The following is a 15,861-nucleotide window of genomic DNA, read 5'->3' on the forward strand; positions in this document are numbered from 1 at the left end:
ATCACACTAAAAGTCCCGGGGACCCAAAAGGGTCTCAGTCATTAAAGAATTAAAATCAAGTCAGACAGTAAAAAAATATTTTTTTTACTTTTAACTCCATAGATCCATAGATTAACTTCAGAACATGAAGTTGAATTGTTTTGTCCCTTTTTGTCAAAAAAACAAAACAAACCCTGTGTTCTATGGCAAAAACACAAAATATGCAGAATTTCCCCCCTAAATAGAATATTTGATGTGAAGTAATTGGAGCCTTAAATAATCAAATAATTCATAACATCATTAACGTTTGATTCATTTTTTTTTTTTATATACTGACAGTTTAAAAAAAGAAATCACACTAAAAATCCCGGGGACCAAAAGAGTCTCAGTCATTAAAGAATTAAAAACAACATAAAGTAAGCAAATATTGTTTTACTTTTAACACTAAAATATACATAGATTTGACATGAAGTAAAACATTTTTGTCCCTTTTTGTCAAAAAACAAAACAAACCCTGTTTTATGGCAAAACCACAAAATAGGCAGAATTTCCCCCCTAAATAGAATATTTGATGTGAAGTAATTGGACCCTTAAACATTGGTTTTGTCTCATTATTATTATTTGAACAAAGACAAAAATATTCTGACTAAAGATCTTTGGCAGAGGTTTCCAAAGTGCGACCTGGGGGCCAGTTGCGGCCGGCAGCTGCTTTTTTAAAGGCCCGCGGCACATTTTAAAAATACTATTACAAAAAAAATTCTAAAAAGTGGAAAAATAGAGCAATCCGGTGTAATGTAAAAAAGAAAATGTTGCAATATTAACACTAATAACACAAAGTTTTACTTTAAAACTGCCATTGTCTCAATTTTGGTGACTGTTAACTCTAAAACATCCATAGATTAACTTCAGATTTGACACAAAGTTTAATTTTTTTGTCCCTTTTTGTCAAAAAATCCAAAACAAACCTTTTGTGTAATGGCAAACCCCCTTGGTTTTTAATGGACAGAATACAAAATATGCAATATTTCCCCCAAAAAATATATTTGATGTGAAGAAATTGGAGCCTTAAATGATTCAATAATTCACAACAACGTTGCGTTTGATTATTTTTATTTTTTTTAAATACTGACAGTTAGAAAAATAAAAATAAAAATCACACTAAAAGTCCCGGGGACCCAAAAGGGTCTCAGTCATTAAAGAATTAAAATCAAGTCAGACAGTAAAAAAATATTTTTTTACTTTTAACTCTAAAATATCCAGAACATTCAGAACATGAAGTTGAATTGTTTTGTCCCTTTTTGTCAAAAAAACAAAACAAACCCTGTGTTCTATGGCAAAAACACAAAATATGCATAATTTCCCCCTAAATAGAATATTTGATGTGAAGTAATTCGGAGCCTTAAATAATCAATTAATTCATAACATCATTAACGTTTGATTCATAATTTTTTTATTATATACTGACAGTTAGAAAAAAAAAATCACACTAAAAATCCCGGGGACCAAAAGAGTCTCAGTCATTAAAGAATTAAAAACAACATAAAGTAAGCAAGTATTTTTTTTACTTTTAACACTAGAATATACATAGATTTGACATGAACTAAAACATTTTTGTCCCTTTTTGTCAAAAAACAAAACAAACCCTGTGTTTTATAGCAAAACCACAAAATAGGCAGAATTTCCCCCCTAAATAGAATATTTGATGTGAAGTAATTGGACCCTTAAACATTGGTTTTGTCTCATTATTATTATTTGAACAAAGACAAAAATATTCTGACTAAAGATCTTGGGCAGAGGTTTCCAAAGTGCGACCTGGGGGCCAGTTGCGGCCGGCAGCTGTTTTTTTAAAGGCCCGTGGCACATTTTAAAAATACTATTACAAAAAAAAATTCTAAAAAGTGGAAAAATAGAGCAATCCGGTGTAATGTAAAAAGAAAATGTTGCAATATTAACACTAATAACACAAAGTTTTACTTTAAAACTGCCATTGTCTCAATTTTGGTGACTGTTAACTCTAAAACATCCATAGATTAACTTCAGATTTCACACAAAGTTTAATTTTTTTGTCCCTTTTTGTCAAAAAAGGTTGGCAAGTATGGGCTAGGAGACCCCGAGAGTAACAAGCGGTTGCCTTGTTGCCTTTCCATTAAGAACAATAAATTAGTTTTTAGTATAAGTTTGCTGGTTTCAAGAAATGTAATGCCGAGCGCATATCATTATGTCAAGATAATGGCACTAGCATTTACTTCATTTAAGAATATTTTTCAACATATTGAGCAAAAAGGTCTCTCTTTTTTTCCTACCAAGAAAAGTGCACTTGTTAGTGAGAATATACTTATTTTAAGGTATTTTTTGGGTTCATTGAGGTTAGCTAATTTTACTTGTTTTGGAAAGCCAAATTTTCTTGTTCTATTGGCAGATAATTTTGCTTAGTTCAGATAAAATACCCCTCATTTTTGTATTTTTTTTTTCTTCTTGTTTTTGAACACTGACTTTTTGCAGTGTAGCTGCAGGCCGCACTTTGGACACCCCTGTGCTCGCATATTAACCCTTCATTTTCTGTCCTTGCAGTGATGCGTTTACTGCCATTGATTGCGTGGTCATTCCACTTCTGCATGGGAGTGAGCGTCGTGTCACCGAGGGACGCTCCTCTGCTCCCCGATGTGAGTTACAGATGTTTCATTATCAGCACCTCACATAGATGGAGGAAGCTAAAGAAAAAGCCATCTTGTATGAACACACGCCATTTGATTTTTACGAGCCGGCGGCCTGGATTTATTACTCCACATTACGTGTAGATTCAGCGCCACCTTGTGGACGTCCATGCAGTAAATGGTTGCAAACAACAATGGAGACCCACCTTGAAGAAACATAGTAATATTCCCCAGGCCCGGTCCTAATCAATCTGGCGCCCTAGGCAAGATTTTAGGTGGCGCCCCCCCACATCGGCAGTGAAGTGTATATACTCACAAGAACCCGAATAGCTTTGTCTTTGACCTTTTTTTTTTACTTACAACTATACCTAATATATAAAGGGGTGGAAAAGTGACTATTACCTGCAGGGCAAACATTAGCTAACCAGAAGGCAATAATAATGTAAACAAAAAACACCTGCTTAAAAGATCTAATACAAATGTCCCTGAGGAATGTAAGTAGGGAGTACTGTAATTACCTAACGTTACATTATTATTTTCCATAACAATTTAGCCCCCTCCACAATATTAACCCGACGTTAAAACAGAACTAGCTATTTATTGATTAGCAATTGCCGAGTCATGTAACATTAGCTTAATGCTAAAAAGTCAGGTTACTATCACATTCTGTAACAGACAAATAATTTCATGTAGGCTAACGTTACCTACCTGCTACCTCTGTCTTTTCTCGTTTCTCCTCTTCTTTTCTCTTGTTTCTTCCCTGGGCACCTGACAGTTTTGGCCGTTTTGACATCTTGTGTTGATTTTTTGATGTGGTGACGTCCAAAAAGAGTCATGATACGGGAAGGGAGGGGGCGCACCGTGCGTGGGGAGGAGGGGGGGCGTAATGTTGTAACAAATAATATTTCTATTAAATAGGCTTTACTTTGCATTTTAATTAACGTGAGATTATTTTTTGTATTTAGAAATAATAGTAACAACTTTTTTTTTGTGGCACTGGCATGGCGCCCCCTGATGGACGGCGCCCTTAGCATTTGCCTATACGGCCTATGCCACGGGCCGGCCCTGATATTCCCCCTTCAAAACATGCCTTTGTACTTGAGTCTGTCCTCCTGGTTCTTGTCCTCCATGCGCATGTTCAGCACCCCCAGTTCCTTCTTCACCGTCTTTTTCATGTCGGGGTTCAGATCCAGAACCTTGCTGAAGTCCTGCCGGGCCTCGGCCTCGTTCCACACCTCCGCGTGGGCCTTGCCTCGCAGGTAGAAGGCCTTGGTCACGCCTGAGGGGAACAACAGCCACTTTTTTTTTTAGTAAATATGACTTATTTACTGTCATCATGAGACTCCCAACCTTGAGTTGTAATAACATGATTATAATTAGAGATGTCCCATAATATCGGACTGCCGATATTATCGGCCAATAAATGCTTTAAAATGTAATATCGGAAATCAATCAATCAATCAATGTTTATTTATATAGCCCTAAATCACAAGTGTCTCAAAAGGCTGCACAAGCCACAACGACATCCTCGGTACAAAGCCCACATAAGGGCAAGGAAAAACTCACCCCAGTGGGACGTCGATGTGAATGACTATGAGAAACCTTGGAGAGGACCGGTATCAGTTTCAAAATTATCGGTATCGGTTTCAAAAAGTAAAATTTATGACTTTTTAAAACGCCCCGGTCCAATCACATAATATCTACGGCTTTTTACACACACATAAGTGAATGCAAAGCATACTTGGTCAACAGCCATACAGGTCACACTGAGGGTGGCCGTATAAACAACTTTAACAATGTTACAAATATGCGCCACATTGTGAACCCACACCGAACAAGAATGACAAACACATTTCGGGAGAACACCCGTACCGTAACACAACATAAACACAACAGAACAAATACCCAGAACCCCTTGCAGCACTAACTCTTATTTGTCGCCATGGAGGCGAGGATTAGTGATTTAGAAGTATTGGGTAGATGCGTGTGGTACACAGAACATCAATTTCCACACTTCTATCAGTGGTCCGGACATCTTATATGTAATAGAAAAGTGTAAGGGGGGGTGTATGGTAAATATGTATTCTGATATATGTTCGTCACAGAAAATGAGCCAAAATCAGTGAGTCTCAGTTTGAAAAATTAATTAATTGTATAATTTTTCTTTAAATAAAGAATGAAAACGGGTCCCACAGACCCGAACACATTAAACAACTTTTATTATGGCTGTTTTCAGAGAAAAATCTAATAATTTAGCCCCACCGTTTTATAAGCCCCGGGGTTCAAAGTGTAGGAAAAAAGTAGTGACGTGCGTGCGTGTCCAACCTGGGTGCTGGTTGATGATGTCACTGGTGTGTTCTATGACCTCGTAGAACTCCTCCATGCGGAGCAGACACTGGCAGTAGTTGAGAGTTAACGTGTGCGCCATCTTCTCCAGCTTCAGCCAGGGAGCCTCCCAGGCTTTCTCCTACCAACAAACACTCGTCACGTACGTCGTCACCACGCCAAATGTGCGCACACACGAGGCGTCGCCACCTTGGTCTGGACGTTCTTGACGCAGATGATGGCCTCTTTGTATTTCAGCGTGGCCTCCTGGTAGCGACCCTGCTTGTAGAGCTTGTTGCCCTGACCGTGCAGCACGGGCACCGCCTTCAGCCGCTCCACATCGTTGAGGGCCCACGACTCTCTGTTGTACTCGCTGGGCTGCAGCACCTGTCACGTGCACATGTATGTATGACACACACACACACACACACACACACACACACACACACACACACACACACACACACACACACACACACACACACACACACACACACACACACACACACACATCCTTGTATTTGTTACCTTCTTGAGACCTCCGAAAAATGCCTACCTCTTTAGGACAAGCCTTTCTAGATATATAAAGATTTGTATTTACAACATTAATAATATATACATACTTTGCAAATATTAAAAAGGTAAGCTTATAGTTAATTATAGTTAAATATTATTTTTTAATCATTATTTACTTCAAGTTATTACAGTATGCCTCTATATACATACATATAGATTTTTTGGATTAATTTTGGCTAATTTCTTACACACACTTGTTATTTCATATGTTAACCAGAGGGGGAGCACTTATAAAACCGACACACAGTCAATTTGAAAAATCCCTGCTTTGATCGATTTCACCACCAGGGGTGCAAATGAGACATTCTCTATTAGATGCAATGGTTTTCCGTATTGGGACCATGATTTATTTCCTAACTTGTTCACACCTCCTCATATGGAAGCTACTTTTCCTTGTTGATGTCTCAAGAAGGGTAGAAATACAAGAAAACACACACACAAAAAACACACACAAAAAACGCGCACGCGCGCACACACACACACACACACACACACACACACACACACACACACACACATACACATTAAACCATGCACACAAAAAACACACAAACAAAAAAACATGCACACAAAAACACACGCACACAAAACCACACACACAGAAAACTTTTCCGTGTTATCTCAAGAAGTTCAGAAATACAAGAAAACACACACAAAAAACACACAGAAAAAAACACACACAAAAACACACACGCGCACACACACACAAAACCACGCACAAAAAAACCACAAACAAACAAAAACACACACACACAAAAAACACGTACACACAAAAAACCATACAAAAACACACACGCACACACAAAAACACACACAAAAACACACACGCGCACACACACACAAAACCACGCACACAAAAAACACTCACACAAACAAAAAAAAATACAAACAGAAAAACACACACAAAAAACACGTACACACAAAAAACATACAAAAACACACACGCACACACAAAAACACACACAAAAAACAAACACACACACAAAAACCATGCACACAAAAAACACTCACACAAACAAAAAAAACACACACACAAAAAACCACATACACAAACAAAAAACATGCGCGCGCACACACAAAAACACATAAAAACACGCACACACAAAAAACATGCAAAAACACACGCACACAAAAAACATACAAAAACACACACACACACAAAACCACGCACACAAAAAACTTGTCCTTGTTGATGTCTGAAGAAGGGTAGAAATACAAGAAAACACACACACAAAAAACATACAAAAACACACACACACACAAAACCACGCACACAAAAAACTTGTCCTTGTTGATGTCTGAAGAAGGGTAGAAATACAAGAAAACACACACACAAAAAACATACAAAAACGCGTGCACAAAAACACAAACACAATAAAACACACACACAAAAAAAACCCTCACACAAACAAAAACACACACAAAAAAAACACACACAAACAAAAAAACACGCGCGCGCACACACACACACACACACACACACACAAAACACGCGCACACAAAAAACATACAAAAACACACACATGCACACACAAAACACACATAAAAAACACAAACATACACACAGAAAAACCACGCAAAAAAAATACACTCACACAAACAAAAACACACACAAAAAAAACACACACACAAACAAAAAAACACGCCTGCACACACACACACACACAAACAAAAAACACGCACACACAAAAAAACATACAAAAACACACATGCACACACAAAAAACACAAACATACACACAGAAAAACCACGCACAAAAAGTACACTCACACAAACAAAAAACCACACACAAAAAACAACACACACAAACAAAAAAACACACGCAAACACACAAACAAAAACACACACAAACAAAAACACACAAAAAACACGCGCACACAAAAACACACACACACACAAAAACACACAGACACGGTTGTGGGTGTGACCTGCATGAGCTCCAAGATGAAGAAGAGAGGTCTGGGCTCCTTCATCAGCTCGTCCAGGTCTTGGTAGCCCAGGGTGTGGTAGGCGAACATGTTGGCCATGCCGCATGTGCGCACATGCCAGTCCACAGGGTCCTTGCCTTCTGCGATGCGCCTCATGCTCTTGGACACCAGAGGATACACGCCCGTGTGCTTTGGAGGAGGAGGAAAGAAATATATACTTCTGATACAGTATTATGCTGACCTTTCACCTTTACTGCACATTGAAAATACTTTCATCCTCATTTGTTACACACTTCTCACTAATAATAATAATAATAATAAGTCACGATACTTGCTTCATGCTGCCGATTCTGATACCAATCATCCATAAGTGAGATCACATGTATTAACTGTCATTTGATCTATCGATCAAATACTTATTTTATTATCCTCTCTAATTTGTATTAATGTACTTGTTAATTTCCTGATAATATCTGCTTACTTTACACTTCAATAATCTTTTATTTTATTTTTTATTCTGTTGTTCTTAAGCCATTTTAGCGGTTAGCTTAGCTATTAGCATGCATGCTTCTGGCTTGCTCCTCGGTGTGCAACATGTTTAGCCTCGTCCTCCAGTGATAATACTACTTAATATACCAAAAAATGCAGTACATTTGCCGTAATGACGGTGATTATTATTATTATTACATTTGTGGAGTGGCTCCACACTGTGTATGGAAACATACTTAGCTGCTAGTTTGTCAGTCGAGGGACTTAAAATTTATCAAATATCAGCAAGAAAATATTTTTAAAGGTTTGCTCGATACAAAACTGTTACCCAAGTTATACATTGTCAGAATAATTGTATCTAACTTATCACACAACTTTGTGTTGCCATGAGTTCCCGGCAATTAGACAAAAGCTGTCTTTGAACCTGCCAAGACGAAGGCTTGTAAAACGCCACTGTGTAGGATGGGAAGCAACATGAAGGTGTTCTGTTTCTTTCATGTATTGTAATCCACAGAAAGATTTTGTTTTGACCCGAGAACTACAAAGCGCAGAGAAAGCAGGATCTGCCCAAGTTCCAGACACCTCTTCTTTGAACTGTTTTACGACCTCTTCTGTGAACTGACCTTTTTTTTTTAACTGTTCTGTATTTGAAGGCGACGGCTGTTTACGACCCCCGTCCCTTAGAAACAGCTGTTGCCATGTAATCGGGGAAAGTCCAAATAAAAGAGGAGGCGTGCAATCTTTTGCCAGAGCGTGGTGAGACTGTACAAAGAGTACAGTCCAGACGTCTCTCCTCAATTGAGCCAAATTTAATTCTGTCTCTGTTCAATTCCTTGCTTCTTGTCTTGTTTAATCGATGTCATCAGTGTTTGAACCTGACATACATACTTGCTAAACGTTGTAATACAGTTCTGGAATAAGTTTTAGCGAGGTTTTATGGAACATTTTTCACTATTATCTGTATTTCCCCACATACAATGTTTTATTTTGAGTAACAAATATATGTTTATACAAGCTGTATTTATAAAATGAATTGCAGTAATACACACTTCGCCAGGAAGTATGTAATTGTGTAGTTTTTTTTTGTAAGGGAACCCCAGCAACATATTGTCGTGCATTACTGTGTGTGTGTGTGTGTGTGTGTGTGTGTGTGTGTGTGTGTGTGTGTGTGTGTGTGTGTGTGTGTGTGTTGTGTGTGTGTGTGTGTTGTGTGTGTGTGTGCTTAAGACTCTGAGCCCCTTCAAATCTAATCAGAGTGGAGGGGAGTTAGTTGTGCTGATTCAGCAGGAATATGAGCCGATTAGACAAAAGTGAGACTGCTGCAGATGAATAACAGTGTGACTATTCCACACACACACACACACACAATCTAATTTACTTTGTTAAAGTACCAACGTTATTTTTATGCTAAAATTCTGGCGACTTAGCTGCCAGTTTTTTTTTTACAGACTTTTATACAGACTTTTTTATTTTTTTTGTTTTTTTACAGTTAGAAAAATAGTTAAAATATAATTAATGCATCGTCAAATACTTTTTAAAAATGGTTTAAATAGGTGTCTGTCATTCATAAATAATTTTACTATAAATTTGTTTTGATGATTTATTTTAAATTGTATTTCACAATGTATTACAAATATTGGACATTAAGTATTATTTAAAATATATATATATTTAATTTTGGCAGAAAGAAATGATATATATATTGTCAGAATATTTGTATCAAAGTTATCACAAAACTTTGTGTTTCCCGGCGAGCAGACAAAAGCTGTCTTTAATCCTACCAAGCAGAAGGCTTGTAAAACTCCACTGTGTAGGATGAGAAGCAACATGAAGGTGTTCTGTTTCTTTCATGTACTGTAATCAACAGAAAGATATTGTCTTGACCCGAGATCTACAAAGCGAAGAGGAAGCAGGACCACCCTCCCCTCTAGGCACCACTTCTTTGAACTGTTTTAATCAAAGGCGATGGCTGTTTACGACCCCCGTCCCTTAGAAACAGCTGTTGCCTTGTAATCAGGGAAAGTCCAAATAAAAGAGGAGGCGTACAATCTTTTGTCAGGGGAGTGGGACGACACTGTGCAAGGGTACAGTGTCTACGCGTCTCTCCTCAATTGAGCCAAATTTAATTCTGTCTCTGTTTAATTGCTTGCTTCTTGTCTTGTTTAATAGATGTCATCAGTGTTTGAACCGACGTTATTTTTATGATAAAATTCTGGCGACTGAGCTGACAGTTGTTTTTTTAACCATAAAATATACCGACTTTTTTTAATTTTATTTTTTAGATAAATGGTTAAAATATAATTAATGAATCGTCAAATAATTTTTTAAAATGGTCTTAATAAGTGTCTGTCATTTATAAATAATTTTACTATAGATTTATTTTGATGATATATTTTAAATTGTATTTCACAAATGTATTAAAATATTGGACATTAAGTATTATTTAAAAAACATATATTCAATTTTGGCAGAAAGAAATTAGAAAAATATATTGTCAGAATAATTGTATCTAAGTTATCACAAAACTTTGTGTTTCAATGAGTTCCCGGCGAGAAGACAAAAGCTGTCTTTAATCCTACCAAGCAGAAGGCTTGTAAAACTCCACTGTGTAGGATGGGAAGCAACATGAAGGTGTTCTGTTTCTTTCATGTATTGTAATCAACAGAAAGATATTGTCTTGACCCGAGATCTACAAAGCGAAGAGGAAGCAGGACCACACTCCCCTCCAAGCACCGCTTCTTTAAACTGTTTTACGACATTTTCTTTGAACTGTTTTAAATCAAAGGCGATGGCTGTTTACGACCCCCGTCCCTTAGAAACAGCTGTTGCCATGTAATCAGGGAAAGTCCAAATAAAAGAGGAGGCGTACAATCTTTTGTCAGGGGCGTGGGACAACACTTTGCAAGGGTACAGTGTCTACGCGTCTCTCCTCAATTGAGCCAAATTTAATTCTGTCTCTGTAATTGCTTGCTTCTTGCCTTGTTTAATAGATGTCATCAGTGTCATATATTATATAATAATACACAATAATAATAAGTAAAGTGCCATAATGGTTAATAAATTAATTAAAAAACATTTTTAGTACAGCATGGTTTTTCCCTGCTGTTATGTTGCTTTTTCTTTTTTTTTTCTTTTTTTTTTAGCAACGTGCCATTTTTAAAACAAGGAAAGTGTCGTTAATTGTACTTAAATCCTATTAAAAACTCAGGAAGTGAATAATAAAACCTTCACATTTTTGGCGTAAAAGTTTTCGCCTGTAGCGTATAGAACTGAAGTACTTATATAGCCGTAAATCACAAGTGTCTCAAAGGGCTGCACAAGCCACAACGACGGAAAAACTCAACCCAATGGGAGAAATTTTGATCAAACATTTTTTAACATTATAGTATGCATGTTTCCGGCTGATATCGCATGGTATCAGTATACTTATCGGCCAATACTCAAGGCTCTGGGACGTCCCTGATTATTTCTATGATGTAATGAAATTGGATGAAGTTTGTGTGTAGTACTCACGATGGTGTCACACCAGAACTGGGCCACCTCTCCGACCCTCATGGAGGCCAGCAGCGTCTCCCACACGTCCAGTTTGAACATGTTGCCGATGACGATCTCCATGGGGCGTCCCACAGCTTTGCTGTCGTCCACAACAGTGCGCTCGTCGTCGCACAGCGTAGTGCGGAAGTGGAACGTCACCTGAAGAAATCCCGACACAAGCAGTGACCCCAGAAAAAAACCTCCATGCCATGCACACATAAACACGTTACATATAATCACGACAACTCGCAACAGAGGGGCGGGGGGAGTTGGGCCCCGGGAGGTCAACTGCTGCTATAAAGCGCTGCCAGCCCGTCCATCACCCCGAAGGGGAATCAAGCGGTGGTGAAGGCGTGGGGTGTGTGTGTGTGTGTGTGTGTGTATGTATATGCCCATTGTCTTGGGTGTGTTGATGTAGTGTCCATAGGCCTGGGGCCGTTCTGCATGCACGCAAAAGTTCGACTCCAGGTGTCGTTAAGGAGGGAGGGAGGTCAAAAGCGTCCATCATTGAGGAGTCCTCGGGGGATGTTCTCAGAACAGCCTGCTCCTGTTGCTGCAGCGTCAAGGCCATTCGAGTAAGTCAAATCGTAGATTAGGATCCAGGATCCAGGGTTGGAATTGGGGCTAAAATCACCAAAAATGATGCCCGGGCGTGGCCATCGCTGCTGCTCACTGCTCCCCTCACCTCCCAGGGAGTGATCAAGGGGGATGGGTCAAATGCAGAGAATAATTTTGCCACACCTAGTGTGTGTGTGACAATCATTGGTACTTTAACTTTAACTTTAACACAGTAATAGAAGAGTGGTATGGTAGTAGTAGTGAAGTAATAATACAGTCAAGTAGTAATAGTACAGTAGTATAGTAGTACTAGCACAGTAGTAGAAGAGTGGTATGGCAGTAGTAGTGAAGTAATAATACAGTCAAGTAGTAATAGTACAGTAGTAGAGTAGTATAGCACAGTAATAGAAGAGTGGTGTAGTAGTAGTGAAGTAATAATACAGTCAAGTAGTAATAGTATAGTAGTATAGTAGTACTAGCACAGTAATAGAAGAGTGGTATGGTAGTAGTAGTGAAGTAATAATAGTCAAGTAGTAATAGTACAGTAGTATAGTAGTACTAGCACAGTAATAGAAGAGTGGTGTAGTAGTAGTGAAGTAATAATACAGTCAAGTAGTAGTAGTATAGTAGTACTAGCACAGTAATAGAAGAGTGGTATGGTAGTAGCAGTGAAGTAATAATACAGTCAAGTAGTAATAGTACAGTAGTATAGTAGTACTAGCACAGTAATAGAAGAGTGGTACGGTAGTAATAGTGAAGTAATAATGCAGTCAGGTAGTAATAGTACAGTAGTATAGTAGTTGTAGCACAGTACTAGAAGAGTGGTATGGTAGTAGTAGTGAAATAATACTACAGTCAAGTAGTAATAGTACAGTAGTATAGTAGTACTAGCACAGTAATAGAAGAGTGGTATGGTAGTAATAGTGAAGTAATAATGCAGTCAAGTAGTAATAGCACAGCAGTGTATTAGTACCAGCAGAGTAACATAGTAGTAATAGCGCAGTAGTATAGTAGTAATAGCACAGTAGTATAGTAGTAATTGCCCAGTATTATAGTAGTAACAGTGGTTCAGTAATATAGTAGTAACTTTAATAGTACAATTCTGTTGTAGTAATAGTACAGTAATGGTGCATTATAGTACAGTAGTAAAAGTTTAGTACAATAGTGCGTAATAGAACAGAATATAGTACTAATAGTACAGTTGTATTGTAGTAGCAAGGCAGTAAAGGAGTAATAGTACAGTAGTATAGCATTAATAGTACAGTAGTATGGTAGTAATAGTATAGTGCAGTAATAGGTCAGTAATATAATAGTAATAGTTCAGTATAACAGTGCAGTAATAGTGTAGTAGTAGTAATAGTACAGTAGTTTAGTAGTAATAGTACAGTTTTATAGTAGTAATAGAGCAGTAATAATACAGTAGTATAGTATTAATAGCACAGTATTAGAACAGTGGTGTAGTAGTAATAGTGAAGTAATAATACAGTAAAGTAGTAGTATTATAGTTGTAATAGTTCAGTAATATAGTAATAATGGCAATAGTACAGCAGTGTAGTAGTGACATTACAGTAATGGTGCAATAGTACAATAGTAATAGTTCAGCGTAATAGTGCAGTAATATAGTAGTAATAGTGTAGTAATAGTACCATAGTGTAGTAGTCATATTACAATTGTATAGTAGTAATAGAGAAGTTGGTAGTAAAGGAGTAAAAGTACACTAGTATAGTATTGATAGCACAGTAATAGAACAATGGTATAGTAGTAATTAAATAATATACAATATAGTAATAATGCAGTTGTACAGTTTTAATAGTACAGTAGTGTCGTATAAATGGTACAGTAGTGATAGTACAGTAAGTGTAGTAGTAATAGTACAGTATAAGAGTGTAGTAACAGCACAGTAGTATAGAAGTAATAGTACAGTAATATAGTATTAATAGCACAGTAAAGGTGAAGTAATAATACAGTATAGTAGTACGAGTACAGTAGTATAGTATTGATAGTGTAGTCGTAATAGTACACTAAGTGTAGTATAAATAGTACAATAGTGTAGTAGTAATAGTACAGTTTCATAGTGCAGTAATAGCACAGTAGTATAGAAGTAATAGTGTAGTAATAGTACAGTAGTGTAGTAGTAATATTATGATAGTAAAGTAGTAATAGTACACTAGTATAGTATTAATAGCACAGTAAAAGTGAAGTGATAATACAGTATAGTAATACTAGGACAGCAGTGTAGTGTAGTAGTAATAGGTCCATAATAGTACAGTAGTATAGAAGTAATAGTGTAGTAATAGTACAATATAATAGTGCATTAATAGTACAGTATAATAGTGCAGTAATAGCACAGTAGTGTAATACTAATAGTATGATAGTAAAGTAGTAATAGTACAGTAGTATAGTATTAATAGCACAGTAAAAGTGAAGTAATAAAAGAGTATAGTAGTACTAGTACAGCAGTATAGTGTAGTAGTAATAGGTCCATAATAGTACAGTAGTATAGAAGTAATAGTGTAGTAATAGTACAGTATAATAGTGCAGTAATAGCACAGTAGTTTAGAATAAATATTGTAGTAATAGTACAATAGTAAAGTAGTAATAGTAGAGTAGTATAGTATTAAAAGCACAGTAAAAGTGAAGTAATAATACAATATAGTAGTACTAGTACAGCAGTATAGTGTAGTAGTAATAGATCCATAATAGTACAGTAGTAAAAGTATATTAGTTTGTGGGTGGAATGTTCTGTGCTACAGTTGAGTTGATGACATAGTTTAATAATCAGAATTATAAACAATGATAAATGATTCTGCATCTAGTAACTGAACACGTGATGCAGTTAGAGACCTCTGATAGGCTCAAAGCTGCATCTTAAATATTGTGTACTTGACAACTAGTGTCGCCCTCTGCTGGCTGCAAGTGTGAGTTGCAGTTTTTCCTGTCGATTCTAGGCCCCACAAAGTTATCTTGCGTTATTATTTAAACTGTTTTTTCTTTGCCTGAACTTGCATTTATTTTCAAACTTATTCCAGACTTTTCCATGCCTCCACTTCAAAATAGAGATCTTAAGACGTTAGTAACTCAACATTTGCAACTTCAAACGGACCTTGACGTCATCCAGAAGATATGAATTGGTGCAGTAATATTTTGGGTGTGAAGAAGACGTCTCACCTTTGCTCCGGTGATGAACTTGGGCACGTCTCCAGTTCCTCCGTGCAGGATGGTCTTCTTGATGCCCTCCAGGCCCAGCAGCAGCGTGTCCTGCATGTCGGACATCAAGTGTGTGTTTATGGATGTGCTCAGTTCAACGATGAAAGTGCTTGCATCACCTGCAGCTGGATTAGTGATGCTCGGAGTAATCGGATTACATTCTCCACTCATCACTTCTCACAAGCACAGCAGAAATGACTTGAGGTTTTATTTTAATTAATGACATGATGTGTTTTAACTTCAAAGTGTGTTATTATGTTTAATACAATACCTAACAGGTGTGTTGTACACTGCAACACAATAATACCTGAAATTCATTTTTAGCCGACAGCTACACAAAACAAGCAATGTCCAAAAAAATGTAAATACATTTTGTCAGTGTGGAGGGGGGTGTGGCCTGCGGGCCTGCCGCGGAGCGGGGCGTGCAAGGGCCGGCCTCGAAGACAGCGGCAGGTGAGTAGATTGCCCGGGCTGGGCCTTGTTATCTAATCCATACTTGCCAACCTTGAGACCTCCGATTTCGGGAGGTGGGGGGTGGGAGGCGTGGTCGGGGGTGGGGCGAGGTGTGGTTGGGGGCGTGGTTAAAAGGGTAGGAGTATATTGACAGCTAC

At 37.6% G+C, this 15,861-nt stretch overlaps 1 protein-coding gene across 1 annotated transcript; it reads right to left on the minus strand.

Moving 5' to 3' along the window:
* Positions 1–2,335: 2,335 nt before the first annotated feature.
* On the minus strand, positions 2,336–15,347 carry aipl1 (aryl hydrocarbon receptor interacting protein-like 1). The gene is made up of 6 exons (XM_061925989.1): positions 15,212–15,347; positions 11,465–11,644; positions 7,463–7,651; positions 5,169–5,345; positions 4,959–5,100; positions 2,336–3,912 (listed from the first exon to the last, which is right to left on the minus strand). Exons 1-6 carry the CDS (start codon positions 15,314–15,316, stop codon positions 3,713–3,715), a joined length of 993 nt encoding a protein of 330 aa, XP_061781973.1. The 5' UTR covers positions 15,317–15,347; the 3' UTR covers positions 2,336–3,712.
* Between the last annotated feature and the right edge of the window lie 514 nt (positions 15,348–15,861).

Source organism: Nerophis lumbriciformis, linkage group LG30, assembly GCF_033978685.3.
Source record: "Nerophis lumbriciformis linkage group LG30, RoL_Nlum_v2.1, whole genome shotgun sequence".
NCBI lineage: Eukaryota > Metazoa > Chordata > Actinopteri > Syngnathiformes > Syngnathidae > Nerophis > Nerophis lumbriciformis.

Excerpts from the sequence above, each read along its gene's own strand:
- aipl1 (XM_061925989.1), bottom strand. The coding sequence starts at position 15,316 with ATGTCCGACATGCAGGACACGCTGCTGCTGGGCCTGGAGGGCATCAAG. Across the intron at positions 7,652-11,464 it reads AGTTCTGGTGTGACACCATC|CACACGGGCGTGTATCCTCT; the intron begins GTGAGTACTACA and ends CCTCCTCCAAAG. Across the intron at positions 5,101-5,168 it reads TCAAGAACGTCCAGACCAAG|GAGAAAGCCTGGGAGGCTCC; the intron begins GTGGCGACGCCT and ends GTTTGTTGGTAG.